At 35.2% G+C, this 16,465-nt stretch overlaps 1 protein-coding gene and 2 long non-coding RNA genes across 3 annotated transcripts; all 3 read right to left on the bottom strand.

Annotated features, from left to right (window-relative positions):
* Positions 1 to 3,999: 3,999 nt before the first annotated feature.
* LOC133820916 (uncharacterized) lies at positions 4,000 to 5,607 on the bottom strand. Its single transcript, XR_009887220.1, has 2 exons — positions 5,460 to 5,607; positions 4,000 to 5,003 (listed from the first exon to the last, which is right to left on the bottom strand). It is a non-coding gene; the product is annotated as an uncharacterized LOC133820916 (long non-coding RNA).
* Positions 5,608 to 9,748: 4,141 nt separating this feature from the next.
* On the bottom strand, positions 9,749 to 11,727 carry LOC133820917 (uncharacterized). The gene is made up of 4 exons (XR_009887221.1): positions 11,434 to 11,727; positions 10,610 to 10,669; positions 10,423 to 10,518; positions 9,749 to 10,024 (listed from the first exon to the last, which is right to left on the bottom strand). It is a non-coding gene; the product is annotated as an uncharacterized LOC133820917 (long non-coding RNA).
* Positions 11,728 to 11,945: 218 nt separating this feature from the next.
* On the bottom strand, positions 11,946 to 14,990 carry LOC133821773 (protein TAB2 homolog, chloroplastic-like). Its single transcript, XM_062253915.1, has 7 exons — positions 14,400 to 14,990; positions 14,247 to 14,316; positions 13,627 to 13,798; positions 13,333 to 13,476; positions 13,136 to 13,220; positions 12,499 to 12,619; positions 11,946 to 12,005 (listed from the first exon to the last, which is right to left on the bottom strand). The coding sequence occupies exons 1-7, from the start codon at positions 14,708 to 14,710 to the stop codon at positions 11,946 to 11,948; spliced, it is 963 nt and encodes a 320-aa protein (XP_062109899.1). The 5' UTR covers positions 14,711 to 14,990.
* Between the last annotated feature and the right edge of the window lie 1,475 nt (positions 14,991 to 16,465).

Here is a 16,465-nt window from a genome sequence, read left to right on the forward strand (position 1 = left end):
TGCGTTCAGGACGCTTATGCCGTTTTTGACTCTTACGTCAGTGTCCCTGACTAGTCAGTGCCATATACAGGTAAACAATATTCGCTAGCATTTAATATGAAATCCATGTCCACATTTATCAACCAACATGCCTCAATAACAATCATGCATGTCACATACACAGGGTGCAATTTTCTTACCTCAGGTTCGAGCGAGAATTACTATAAGAACGACCCTTGAGTACGACTTGTCTTTTTATCCCTTAGCGGTTACCTGGTCATAACAAATTATGGGATTCCATCAATAAAATGAATAATAAAGGTTCCCAAACCAAAACCTAGCCTCTGAGACATCGAATCCTACTAAACCAGGTAGTAGGATCGATCCCCGAGGCCTAAGGCTAGAATCCCTGAGCCAAAATCTCATTTCTGGCCAAAATGCCACTAAGGGCCGCGACCCTCCCTGGCCATGCCGCGACCCGCCCCTCAAACAGAGATGGCCTCCTTTAGCACCTAGCATGAGCCGCGGCCCTCCCTGGCCATGCCGCGGCCCAACCTATACTTTAGCCGAAACTCTGGTTTTTCCTCCCTTGCGATTCCTTGATACCAACCCTCCAAACCAAACCAAACCAAAACACCACCCAAACATCCAATACAACCCCTAAACTTGATCTACATCACACCCTCATCAAAACCCAAGTTAAACACCAACCAAAACTTCCATTAATTCTAACTATCCACAACAAAATCACAAGCTGAAAACTAAAAGCCAAAACAGAGCAAACCAGGGAACTAGTGGCTAGAAACTTACCTCAAACTCAGATTGTGATGCACTTCAATGGTAGAACACTCTCCCAAACTCCCAAGGCTTACTTCCCAAGCTTGAATCCTCAACAATGGCTCAAAAATCACAAAGAAAATGAAGGAGAAAAAAGTACGGGAAAGCTTCAAAAACTTACTCTGTTTTTCCTCTTTTTCACAGCCTAAAATGGTTTATATTTATCCTAGGGGTGAAAAGACCATTATACCCCTAGGTCAATTAAAGGTTTCCAAAGGTTCCCAAGGGCAAGATTGGTATTTCCCTCATATCTCGTTAATCATACTTAACGCTCTCCAATTCCCGTTATTCTCGATAGTCTCAAACATTATATCCCGTTACCCTCTAATTCCCGGTAACGCTCTAATCATTAAAATCACCCCGAGACTCATCCCGAGCCCCGAACTTAAACCCATTATGACTAGACCGCTAATAAATATTCCAAGATCCTCTCATGCTGAATAGCTCGAACAAACCCAAATTATAATGTGGCCTCAACAATGTATCACCGACATGCATACAAATATACAATTATGCCCTCAATGAGCCAAATTACCAAAATACCCCCTATTATCAAATGTGGACCCACATGCATGCATATAACATCATATTATAATATAATTCACATAAATATGCATATATTCATTTAATGGCATAATTAAACAGTTATGGCCCTCCCGGCTTACTAATCTAGCCATTAAACCGCATTAGGGATTCAAGGCATTACAATAACTCTAGGGGAAATAAGAACTATAAACCCAACGATAAAGGGTTCAAGTTTGGAACAAAAGGAGGAATCTCCAAAAAGCTATTCAAATTCCTTGGCAAGTGCTTTAACTGTAATAAGCAAGGTCACAAGTTAGTGGACTGTAGACTGCCAAAGAAAAATCGTTGTCATGAGACTAACATGATGGATGACATCTCAAAAGATGTTGGTGATATGAATCTATCAGTGATGGTGTCTGAGGTAAACCTACTCAATTCTAACCCTAGAGAGTGGTTGATTGACACTGGTTCTACTCGACATATATGCTCAGCCAAGAGTCTGTTCAAATCTTTTGAACAATTGACCAATGGAAAGAAACTATTTATGGGAAACTCTGCCACGTCTGAGATTGAGGGTCAGGGAAAAGTGATCCTGAAAACGACCTTTGGGAAAAAGCTGACTCTGAATAATGTGTTGTACATACCGGATATCTGTAAGAACCTTGTATCTGGTTCACCACTGAACAAGCATGGATTTCGTATTGTATTTGAGTTGGACAAGGTTGTTTTGTCTAAAAGTTGAATGTATGTGCGACAAGGTTATGTTACTGATGGGTTGTTTAAACTCAATGTAATGGTTATTAAACCAATTATCAATAAAGTTAATAATGCTTCTATTTACTTGTTTGAGTCTTTTAATGTATGCCATGGTAGACTAGGACATGTTAATTATTACCCTTTGCGTAGATTAATTAACTTGAATCACATACCAAAATTCCACATTGATTCAAATCATAAGTGTGAAACTTGTGTTGAGGCAAAACTAACAAGGTCATCCTTCAAAACGATTGAAAGGAATAATGAACCCCTAAATTTAAACCATAGTAATGTATGCGATTTAAAATTTGTTCAAGCAAGGGGAGGCAATAAGTATTTTATTACTTTTGTAGATGATTGCACGAAATATTGCTATGTGTATTTGTTAAAAAGCAAAGATGAGGCTAAAGAGAAGTTCGTTCTCTATAAAAATGAAGTTGAGAATCAACTCAACAAAAAGATCAAGGTGTTGAGAAGTGATCGAGGTGGTGAATATGAATCACCGTTTGGTGAATTCTATGCTAAAAATGGAATAATTCATGAAACCACGACACCTTATTCGCCAATGCAAAATGGTGTTGCTGAACGAAAAAATTGTACATTGAAAGAAATGATGGATGCAATGTTGATTAGTTCTGGATTGCCTCAGAACATGTGGAGAGAAGCTGTCTTGTCAACTAATCATCTTTTAAATAAGATACCCAAAAAGGAGGATAAGACCCTTTTATGAGTTATGGAAATGAATGAAGCTTTCCTACAAATTCTTACGAGTGTGGGGGTGTCTTGCCAAAGTGGTTGTACCTTTACCTAAGAAGGTGAAGATAGGTCCAAAAACTATTGATTGCGTCGTAATTGGTTATGCACATAATAGTAGTGCGTATCAGTTTCTTGTGCATGAGTTTAAAATCTTTGACATACACAAAAACAGGATAATGGAGTCTAGGAATGCATCGTTATTTGAACATGTATTTGAACATGTATTTCCATGTAAATCCAAAGAAAATTCAAGTTCGTTAAAACGAACATATGAGACTATTGGAGAAAATAGTCAGGATCAAGAACTAGAGTCTAAGGATGAACCTAGACGTAGCAAAAGAACCAGAACTGAAAAATCTTTTGCTCCAGATTTTCTAACCTATTTGCTAGAAGGTGAATTGTAACGCCCCACGTCACTATGACTGCTTCCTGGAATGATCACTGGCCCTACAAACCAACATGAGTCTTTCTAGCGTGCTTTTTTCTCACTCGCACGCTTCTTAGGAAAACTTCCCAGGAGGTCACCCATCTTGAGATTACTCCAGGTCAAGCACGCTTAACTTTGGAGTTCTCAAGTGATGGATTACCGAAAAGAAGATGCATCTTGTTGATATAGGTAGTACCATCAATCCATTTAAGCATTCTTTAACCACTACAAGAAAAAATTCTTTTAATAACACCAAAAATGTGTTATCAAAACATACGATAACACTTTCTGATGTGTTAAGACCGACTATGTTATCGTAGGTCAGGGTACTTTACATAACACTTTATCAGTGTTATACAGATGTGTTATTGTACTGTCAACGATAACACAATTTCTGTGTAATTTTTATATATAGATAAGTGTTTAATTATGTTATTTATAGTTGATTATATAACACTTTTTTTGTGTTATACTACACTTTAGTATAACACTTTTTTTGTGTTATACTATACTTTAGTATAACACTTTTTTTGTGTTATACTACACTTTAGTATAACATTTTTTTGTGTTATACTACACTTTAGTATAACACATGTGTTATATTTGTAACACCCTCACTTATTTTAGTTAAAACCATATTAGAGGTGTTACGTTTTAAAACTATATCATAATTTATTACTGCAAAAGTCTGGACATTTTTTTTTTTAAAACTTGAAAACTTATTTCACATTATTTACATTAAACATAAAGTGGGTCTCAAACATATTATACATAAGTATTAAATAACCCAATTTGTTTTCAAAACATAACTTCACACTTTATTACAAACATCTCACTGATAACTGAAATAACCCACAAAAAGGTCGATATGTTCATATGTACAAATCAGGGTCAGGACCATGCTTCAGTTCTCCTCATGTCATTCACACATTTCTTTCTCTACTTGCAACACAAGACAACTGTGAGCCTAAAGCTCAGTAAGCAAAGTAATGCATGCAATGCTAATGATTACCCAATATCAATGGACATATACAACTTCTTTTTAAATTTTGGGCCCCTTAATATTGTGCACACTGTTTGAATTGGTCAATGCCTGCAGGGCTTGTTACACATATAATACAAAATCCCATGGGTTCTCCTCCGGCTAGCCATCACCACAGTAGGGCACATTAAAAACCTTATTCCATCGTTGCCCCGTTGGGCTCAAGAGTTAAGGCGGCCACACACTGTGGTGTCAATACATATAACAATAACTCATATGGAGGAGAAATAAAAACGGAAACATGGCAAACAATATAATTAGTTCACTAAAACCTAGCCTAAATTATTGGGCAGCCACTATAAGCCTACTATAGGCCTCCGTTTACACTTACTAACACTTTCATTTGCCTTTTCAAAACAGTGGCACTGAACTTAAACTTCTTATAACAACTTTATTTTATGTTGCACAAAACTTGCAAATGCATCATATAATTAATCATCATAATATCATGCATGGTCTTATATCATATAATAATTTACCATATCACTATTATGCCATGCATACAAATTTATGATGAAGTGTCACTGTATGTTAATACCACTTACTCACAAAATATTCATATAATGCATACTTTCACATAACACATAATTCTTGTGTTGCAGTTGAGTACTTTACTTACCTTTTGTCCAAAATATAGTTCACCATGTAACAAGTGGTGTCTTAGGTATTGATGTGCTTATCCTGACAATGGCATGGATTTCTCATCATAATGAAGGCAGTAAGACATTGAACTTTCATTTAAAAATACCCATAAAACATCATATCAAAATCATGCCTAAAATGCCTTAAACCACCTAGATCGAGCGTTAGATTTATCTTAGACACTTAGAGAAATTTTGACAGAGTTTCCCCTTAATTTTAGCTATCCTAAAATATCAAAATCAACCAACAATCAACATCAAATAACCTGTCATAACCATATATCCCAAATACCAACATGATTCACCATAAAGTTATCATATACCGATTTTGATAAAATTCTTATCTCCTAGATCATCACCCAAATTAAATGAGTCTCCACATATATTCAAACATTTATAAACATATATACTCTCTTATAAACTCAATCAAATAACCAAAAATCATCTTGTACTCCAAGAACCCCAAAAACCTCATAAAACACAAAATTTCATTTACCGAGCAACTTTTCGGCGAAAACAATCTCTTCAAGCTTTTCTAAACCTCAAACCACTTGGAAACCCCAAGAAATATCTTAAAAAGGATAAAACACCATATATAAGCTCTCAGAAAAATTCAAAAACATAGTTTAACTTCCAAGTACAAGAACTTACCATAAAAAGGTTAGAACTAAGCTTAATCTACTTCTTTGGCTTTGCTTTCACTTGGATCTCCTTAGAATTTCTTCAAACCAGCCAAGAAATGGTTTTTGGTTTTCTTTTCTCTCTGTTTTTCAGAATAATGGTCGTGCAAAGTGATAAGGTTGATGAAAATTCCTTATTTTCAATGATTTAGCCTTATTGTATCAAAATTTGACACCTTTCATCTCATCATTTCACCTTTTGACTTATGAAAACCTTATCACTTCAATAATTTCGACTTAATCATCTGCTAGGCCTATTATCCTTATGTGTAAAACACTCACACCAAACCTTAGGTCCATATGACTTCATACCCAATAGTTATGCTTACCCGATCGAGCGTAGCGTACTTATGCTAAGCTCGTTTTGACTTTGCATCAATACCACTGATTATGTATACCTCCCATCAAGAATTGATCTAATGGTTCTAAAACCATTTTTACATCATCAATGAGACCTTAATCATACCTCGATTACATTTGGTAAATCCATAAATACTCAATTTTACACCGAAATACTAGTAATCGACATTGTACTATTTTTCACTACTTAAATGCAACTGTAATCTATGATATAATCTAGTTCTCTAAAAATCATTGGATATAAATGCAACTATAATGACCCACTAATCTAGACTTTTTGGACCATTAACGAAACTATACATAAACTTACATTTTTACGAAAATACCATAATTTTATTGAGTAACTTGTAAAATAAGAGTTACTTACAAATAAATACTAAGAAGGATATGGGATCCCATTGTCTTTAAAAACAAAACATGATTTAAATGAAAAGAATTACATAAGAAATGCGGAAAATACATATAAAATCATAAAAGATAAAATGAGACTACATCCTCGAATCGAATAACGCTCGGCCCCTTGACTCCATTCACCATCGATACACATCCTCTAAGCGTCACGAATCCTACCGCCTCTAAAGCTATTTTCCTACACATAAAACAAAAAGGAATGAGCCTAATGCCCAGCAAGGAAAATCTAACACATAGTCATACACATAAATTTCATAATAAACGTAAAGACATATCATAACACTTAATACATACACTTATTATAATGGCCATTATTACTTGGGGTCCCATAGATTAAACAAGCTTATGCCCATGAGATTAGTGGGGTTCTACTAGCTAAGTAGGCATATGCCCATAATATTTTTGGGGTCTTGTTAGTCAAATAGGGCATAAGCCCAAGCCTACAAACATACACATTCATAGCATATCATATTTCATAACATAACACATAAGCAATACACATATAGATTCTATCCTATTTTCCTTACCAAAGTTACCGGAATATGATGGACTGAGTTGGGACTTTTGGAACACTCCTAAAACCATATGAGAAAGAATGAGTCTTATGAAGAAGAAGAAATGAAAATGAATAGGAAGACTAAACCATTGAGAAATATGCTTACCACAACTTATGTGCTTAAGAACTTGGATTCCCTAACCAAAATAAGAATGAGGTTAGGGGACTGAGTAGAAGGTTATGAAAGAGGAAATAACATAAAGCAAATGAACTAAAGTTTTGGTTTACCTCAAAGACTTGAAAGACCAATCTATACCACAACCGAAATACTATAGAACCTCACTTCCCAAAGTGTTTGATAAGCTTATGATGTTTAAGCTTATGATTTCCCAAACCTGGTGTTTACACTCTCACACTCACTTAGCACTAGCAGCTTCTGAACTTAGAGTAAAAGGTGAATAATGGCTGGGTACTAGGTCCTATTTATAGAGTTTGGGAATGAAAGTATCTTGATTTTACTTGAATAAAAATAATGGCTTTTTAGGTGAAAATCATTTGAATAATCGTTCAGCAGAGGCTGAAGACTCGTTCAAAAGATGCTGGACTTATGAAGAAGTTTGAATGGCTGAAAGGAAAAGAATTCAAAAATGTTTGAATTTATGCTGGAGGAGGCGATATATCGCCCCCTATAGGCGATATATCGCCTGGACCATTGTTCCCGAGGCGACCATGCATCGATTCGTGTTTTCCGTATCTACGTGCTGCGATATATCGCCCCCTATAGCTGCGATATATCGGCACACGCTGAATATTTAAACACGAAATTACACATTTTTAGCTAAGTTTGAATGGAGTAAACAGCCTTGACTAAGCCCTCAACGTATTCAAAGCTGCTGACTGACCCTATAACATTCAAACTTTACTCCTTATTAAATTTAATCCTCAAAAATACTTAATCCTTAATCACCATTCATAACATGTGCTTAAAATCCTATTGGTTAATATCTAAACCTTATAGTACAATAAATATAATCCTTAATATCAGTCATATTAATCAACCTTAGGTTAAAATTAATATTCTTAAACTATAGGTTAAACTTAGAAAATCTATAAGTACTACTATGAGTGTCCAAATAATTCCCGGTCTGAACCAAAAATCCACAGTAACAAAGATAATACTATACATACTATAATACTACTAAATATTAGCTAAGTAAAGTTCTTGGACTCTACAGCAACTGAGTACACAATAAATAGATATTGTAACAAACAAACAAAAGTTCATGTTAAATACCTCCATACTCCTTGTTTTGTGGATCGATGTAAGAATCAGGGAGTACAAAGATAACTCCAGGTAGACCTCTTCAAGGCATAAAGTTAAGATCATGACTATTGAACTTCCATAAACTTTGTCACATTAAACTACCATTAAACTTCTCTGACTCTTCTTCGGTCATTACAGCTTGAAAGCCTGTGTAAGTTGTTGTGCTACAAGCATAAATTTTCTTTTTGCCTCTTCCATACTGTATCCAAGAAAGCAATTATTACAAGGCTAAATTATTTTGAATACAAATCTAATCTGGAGTACAAAACTAATAACATGTTACATGTCTTGAGACATAAAAGAATTTGCATAGGCCCTTCAAACTAATGTAAATGAAAGCAAATTATTATTATTTTTATATAAAAAAATGAAGAAACAGAAGACAAACCCAGTATCATAATCAATTTATTATCCAACTATTCAAATTTTCTCTCCATCAACAGGGCAACATAAAATCTTTTTCCAAAAATTGGTGCCGGGCCGCTGAAAACCAAATTTATATGAATCATTCTGCTAACTAGCTCTTTCAGTACAAAACAAAAATATCTTTAAAACGAAAAGATTCATGACATATAGTGATGTAGTAAAGAAACAAAGATGAAAACATTTTAAAAAAATGTAATCCCATTCAGGCCACCCCAACCCCAGGAACAAAAAGTTAAAACACATACATCCAAATAATTCAAAACATAAATATATAAATGAATAAGAAAAGCCCATTTGATAATCATTTACCCTGGTACATAATGAACAGAAAGAAACCAATAAAAGGCATTACCCAAAGAAATAGAATTCATGAAAATTTCTACTCATTTCTAATCTTATAAAATACTATAATAGAAGAAAAAAGAAAAAAAAAGGGAACATATACCATATAATATATATATATATATGTATATAGACAGAGAAAGGGTGAGATTAGACCTGATCATCAGCTCAATGAAGTGAATAAATATTAGTAAGAAAAGCATCTGCCCAATGTAAAAAGGTTGAGAAAAAATAAACATAAATAACTGATTGATTTCTCCAACTTCATGCGCTAAAATTTCTCCCAAAAATAAACATCAGGACATAAAAATACATTAAACATTGAAGTATTCAGTATTGAAAGCTTTGCAATTATTATTCAATAAACAATACTAACTTGAGAATCATGCTGGTTATAGCCACTGAACTGGGGAGCAAATCGAGCTAATTTTCCCTTGAAAACACGTGGTGCAATTGTAGTTCGCCCTGAGGACCATAATTTCCTCAACAGCTCACCAAAGGCGATTGCAAGCTCACCCTGCACAACTAAAATATACTTTAGAAACTGTATAAGCACCAGACCTACTTAAAATTCAAGTTATCCCCATAAAAAAAAAAGAAAGAAGATAAAAAAAGAGCTAAAACCTACATGCATTGCCAAAGGATTTTCAGTATTGATCTCATCTTTGTAATCTTGCAATAAATACTCAACAAGAGGAGGCGTGTGAACTAAACATTGCAGGGCACTGTTTATAAAGCACGTATTTCCCAGATTCTGCAATCCTGCCAAACCTCCCCTTTCTCCTTTTGTTGACTTGTAAACATCATATCCATCATCAATATATGAGAATGATGAACTTACAGCATTTCCCTGATATAAATTAGGAGCTATATCCAGTTGAATGGCCATTTGACATTGTAGGCCCCCTAGCAATTGTAACTGAAGACCTGGATGGTTCTATAGATACCAAAGCCAACTCATTTCCTGTTGAATCCTTGCCGAATGGAGAAGCATTATTTACATCTTGCACCTCAAGAAGAATCTGCATATAAAGAATTCATCAAGAGGGTGTCTTTAGTCGTATTAAAAATTACATACCCACCATACAGTCAGAGACAATTCTTTTTGCTGGGTAGCTGGTGATACTGTCACCATACTTGAGGAATGTGAATGGCTAACTAAATTAACGTGTATAACACAACAAAAGCCAGATTTTCATAGCACTTATTACATTAATACTCAACAATGACAACCAAATTTCAGTTTAGGGTAACCTTAGTGATAACTTCTTAATTAGTTTGAACAAAAAAAAGTGCATGAATAAGAAGGAAAAGTCTCCATGACAGAAAGAGGGAACCAAGTGCAGGGAAAAATAAATCAAAGAAATGTTATGATTCGAATCAATGATTTAAATAATCTTCAACGTTATCAATTACTCACTTCTTGATCCATCTGCAAGTTTGCCTCCTCCAAAGTTTGGTTTGAGTTACTCAGCCTTGAATGCTGCCGTTTATTGAAATAGTCCCAAATAAGTACCTGGCATTTAAAGAAAGACTACAGTTAAAAAAAATTACTTTTAAATTAAATAAACAAAACCATACAACAATAACAACAAAATAAAAAGAACCTTTTCTTTTTCTACTCCACGAAGGATACACACCCTCTCATAAAGCTCCCTTGTAGAGGCCTGAAAAAATAAAACATGTTAAAACATTCTCATTGCAAGAAATCTCAGAGACCTTTAAACCAAATAGAAGCTCTACAAAAGAAAATTTATTTGATACAACCTGTAATTAGTTTTTTTGGAAATTATATTTCAGCAGAGCTTAACTGTAATACTACAACTGAAATTTAATTTTGTTGATATAAACTTTGAAACCCAAAGATTATCTATAAATATATACATATGAAGAACTACTAAACACTTAAAAATATATGTTTAGTTTAGCCACACCGAATAAGAATTTCCAATCAGATCACCACTCATATCAAGTTTAGATTAAGAATCAATACCCACATCACCATACATACACATAAGTTAATATACAAAATTAACCATGCATTAATGGCCTAGTTAATCAGCATAAAAAAGGAGCAAAAGCATTAGTGCTATGTTTGGTAGAGAAGAAAGAAGATAGGAAAAGGAAAATATAGGAGAGATATAAAGTTGGAGGGAGGTATAGAAAGGAAAGTATATTTACTTCTTAGTTGTTTGGTATGTAAGAATGAAAGAAATTTTACTTATTCTAAAAATACTATAATATCCTTAAATTTTTAATATGCAATTTTTCTACAAAAAAGGGGGCTCCCTGATTAAACTACCTTAGACCAACATAAAGTAACAGATTAGCTAAATATATATGTAACAACAAAGATAATATATGACAACAAAAAGACACACCATAAAGAAAATAGGGGCCAAAAAAAAGGAAGAGAAATATATAAATATACCAAGACAATAGTCTTTCCCAAACTTGTTGGGAAACTAGAACATAGTCACATCCTTCCTCCAACATTCTACGAAACTCTAGTTCATCACCATCACTATCTTTGTTATTTAGAACTATATCAGAATTATCAATCTGCCCGGGTCTATTTGCACTCTTTAAAGTAATAACATCCATATTTTGAGATCCAGAAGACTGCTCATCAACCAAAGATTCAGCCACGCCTTGCTTCGTATATCTCTGCCAGCTTGAAAACCATCTGTGCAAAAAAAAAAAACAATATTAATGGCCAAATGAGATCTACTAAAAAAAAATGAGTGACGCCAGCCCAATACATGCACTAGTAACTGTACTTGCCAATCATCTAAGCATTCTACACTTTTTAATTTTATATAAGAAGCATTTACCTTTATTTCAAATAAAGTGATAAATCCATGGAGAAGATACCCGATTAATTTTCCTAATTAGAGTTCTTCCATTGGTTTTTTTTACTAATAGAACATAAACAAGAATTGTCTATTGCTTTACCAGAGGTTCAAAAGCAGAATGATCGGCATGCAAGGAGCAAGATATTTGCTAAAATAACCAAATTAAAGTTAGAGTTTAGCAAAATAATCTCACTCATTTTGCACTAAGCAACCATGATGATCGCTTAGTATAAATTTATGGACACTGAAAAACTATGAAATTATTATGCAAATAATATTTTTTAAACTTGGTTTACTGATAAAAAAATTTAAGAGTCATTCTTACAAATGACTCTTCAAAAATTATTTGCAAAATAACCTTTGTGGTGGCTAAGCAAGCATATTCTATTACACTGACCAGCTATTATGGTTGCTCAATGTAAAACCAACGAGTTCATTTTGCTAATTTCACTTTTTTACCTTGTTAATTTGGCCCAAAGAAAAAAAAAACTCAATTGTTAATATAGTCAACAATTAGAATTTCATAGAGTTATTCTAGATGATACACCCACATGTATGAAAACCAGGATAACCCAATAAATAAGAACAGAACATATATTGCCTTCACTTCACATAAAGCAAAATTTTATGAAATTCTTTACTTGCACCAAGCAAAGAAAGATACCAGGCTTTTTAGTTAAACTAGGCTCTGAGAGCCACAAAATATTCGAAAACCTAGCCAAACATCCAATAGCCCACAAATAATACATGTCCATCTTGAAACTATTGCCCAAAAAGAAAGAAATATAACAACGAGTAACTAGAAGACTGGGCTTGCAAAACCTAGTGCACTCATCAGATGTTTTGAACTTAATTAAAAAAAATCAATTATATAAGTTTAGCATCTAATGGGGAAATATAAGCATACTTTGTTTCCATATGAACAATTAATTAAAGAAAACAATCATAAGTACATCCAGAAATTCGAAACCAAGCATTAAGAACGCAAAGTGGAAAAAATAAATCTACTTATTTGAAATAACGTAGTACAAATTGCCTTCCTTCAAATTCTTCTCAGATTGGTTGGCGTGGTTAAATTATCATAATAGAAATCAGTCAGTAGCCACTGCTTTTTCTCTTAGCATGCTTATCTAAACACCGAAAACAGCTATCCATGCAATTTTTCTTTTTCTTTTTTGAAACTAGACACCCCCACCTATTGGGGTCTAAGAAACAATAAATAACTCGCTATGTAAGTGCCTAAGAGGGACTCGAAGCTCATATCTTATTGGAGCAAACCTCATGCTATAGTCAAAGAACTTAGTTTCTAAGCCTTGATTATCTGCTACTTTGGGAGGAATTCCAAATTTGTATGAAGAAAATGCTAGCAATTTATAGAGTGAAACTAACAAAAGATTGAGGAAATTAAGGCACAGATCCTTAAAAGGATGTTGGCCTGTTGCTTAGTGATGCTTTGTAGAGAACAGAGTATGCACCTGCAAGCGGTTTAGCTCGTGAAGAAGAAACAACCAACCCTGGGATCAATGTGCCGTCATCAATTTCAATCCCCAACAAATCCAAATCTAAACTTGAACCAAATACAAGTTTTGATTCTAAGGATGAAATCTCCTCCCGAACAGCTGAAAACATGGGGCAAAACTTAGTATTACTTACGGACTATAGTCAAAGAAAGAAAGCTCAATACAAGAAAAGTATAATGAGAATGCTTGTACAACATGTCAACATAGAACCAGTAATGAGAAAAAGTAGTACTTTTAGCTATTTCTAACCTGACAAAGGTAATTGGACAAAAGCCCATCTATCCCCAAAAAGATTATCCGGAAGTTCCATTGGGAAAGGGTTATCTAACGCGAGAAGCGGCTTAGCTCCTTTCTGGTAACCAGGATGACGAGTATATATAGTCTCAAATCTTTCATCCAACCATAATAGCAGTGATACACACTGAAACAAACAAACCATAAGAATACTAGACATCATAGTAGAATAAGAAAGTTTCCCAAGTTCACTATGTATTTAGCTAATCTCACTCCAAGTTAGCTAAGTTGAAATTAACAGCTTTATATATATGATTAGTTGTGTCTGTATACCTGTTGGCTGTTTAAACTGAAACTAGAGTTATGCACTAACTTGATAGGTTGTGACAGTCATTTTAAAGATGGAAACTCCCAAAACATCTTTTGGGTTTATGAAGGCTTGGAAGATATAAAAAGATAGCTTTGCTACTTAGTTCTACACACCAAAACTCATTCTCTTCATGCTCTTTGTGTTCATTTTATAACTTAATTTTGCCACTTTACATGCTATCTTTTTCTTGAAGTTGCAATATTACCATATATTTCTAACAACGTGATAGGAGAGCGTAAAGTTAAACAAAAAGAACTATGCATACCCTTTTACTAGGAACATGTTTTATACCAAGCTCATTACAAGCCTTTGTTATAATTGTCTGCATTTGTGACCTGAAATCCAATAAAAAAAAACCCATGAAACTCATAACTCTAAACTGAAAAACTCATATGATTGTTGAGACCAATAAATATACCTGAAGTAGCGTATTTTATCAGGTAAAGGAATACCCAAATCTTCACTGATTCCATCAATGGCGTCCTTCAAAGTAATACTATTGATCACATTATTGGGAAAGTACTTAGTATATTGCAATGACAAAGACTCATCACAAACCACAAGCTCCCAAAGCTTCTTCCCTCTGATATCAAGAATGGGTCTTGAGCAAAAATCAAGCTCCCATTCAGTAAGGCTGTTGGGATTCGTTTCAGGGTCGAGATAGCAGAGCTCGACAGTTGGGTCATCTTCTTCTTCTTCTTCCTCCTCAATTTCCACTTCTTCTTGCATCGAAACCGAGCTTCCTGAAACGGAACTCGACCCCCCGAAACGGCGTAGTTTTGGCCAGCTTCTGGGAGGGTTCGAGGAGAAACTGAATGGGATTTTAATGGGTTTTGTGAAGTTGGAAATGGGTTTCTGAGATTGAGTGATACTAAAATCTAAAATTTCTGGTAAGGAACGGTAAACTATTCACTCAAGCATCATTCAAGACAAAAAATCCAAATATACCCCTCAACGGCGTAAGCCTTATACCCAGCCACCATTTTCTTCCTCTGCAACTCAGGATCGTTCAAGCTCCAGCTTGGTGCACACTTGGGGCTCTATAGCGAAACGGGTGTAGAATCGCGCCTGGTGGTGGCTCGCGAATGGAAGTCGCATTGGGTCAAAGGCACGCAAAAATGGGCTCGCACCTGGGGTCACTTGGTTTGGGGGTTGGGTTCACGGGTGCTTGAGATTTAGAGCTTGGCTCGGAGAAAAATAATTTGTGAGGATGGTGGTAGGTGGTCGGAGCTGAAGCATGGATTGACTTCGGAGACGGAAGAAAACGGGGGAGTTTTTTTGAAAAAAGAAGAAGGAATTAGTAAAAAATATAAGGCAGGCGGGTTCCCAAAATAAATTACCGCCCTTTTTTTCCCACACATATATATATATATAAATATACCATAACTCTTTTTAAATAGTATTATAATGATGTGTTATGGTAATGGGTCTTTGGTGTAGTGAACTATGTAGTCCCATACCTACACAGTCTTAGAATCATCACATTTGACCTTCCCCAGTCGGTGTGGGATTGTACAGCTTTACCCGATCTTTCCCCTTACGGATCATGAGATTCTAACAGTCACAATCACCTGCCTTTGCGGGCCTGACATCCCCGTCGGCCACACTTCCGGCAGGGTCATGGCTCTGATACCATTTGTAACGCCCCACGTCATTATGGCTGCTTCCTGGAATGACGACTGGCCCTACAAACCAACACGAGTCTTTCCAGCGTACTTTTTCCTCACTCACACGCTTCTTGGGAAAACTTCCCAGGAGGTCACCCATCTTAAGATTACTCCAGGTCAAGCACGCTTAACTTTGGAGTTCTCAAGTGATGGACTATCGAAAAGAAGATGCATCTTGTTGATATAGGCAGTACCCATCAATCAATTTAAGCCCTCTTCAACTGTGTAGTCCCATACCTACACAGTCTTAGAATCATCACACTTGACCTTCCCCAGGCGGTGTGGGATTGCACAACTTTACCCGGTCTTTCCCCTTACGGATCACAGGATTTTGACTGTCACATGAACCTTAAAGCTTTAATGAAGTTGTGAGCTCTACTATAGGCTATTTATGGAAAGAAGCCATTAATAGTGAAATTGAATCCATACTGCAAAATCATACCTGGGAGTTAGTAGATCTTCCTCCAAGATGTAAGCCTTTAGGGGCCAAGTGGATTTTCAAGAGGAAAATGAAAGCAGATGGATCAATTGAAAAGTATGATGTAAGACTTGTAATCAAAGGTTATAAGCAACAAGAAAGCCTTGATTACTTTGATACATATTCTCCTGTGATGAGTATAAACTCCATTAGGATGATACTTTCCATTGCAACGCTGCGCAATCTCGAAGTACATCAAATGGATGTGAAAACAACTTTTCTAAATGGGGATTTAAATGAGGAAATTTATATGGAACAACCCGATGGTTTTTTTGCCCCAAGACAAGAAAGGAAAGTTTGTAAATTGGTGAAGTCTTTATATGGATTAAAGCAAGCACC

This window comes from Humulus lupulus, chromosome 3 (genome assembly GCF_963169125.1).
Source record: "Humulus lupulus chromosome 3, drHumLupu1.1, whole genome shotgun sequence".
Lineage (NCBI taxonomy): Eukaryota > Viridiplantae > Streptophyta > Magnoliopsida > Rosales > Cannabaceae > Humulus > Humulus lupulus.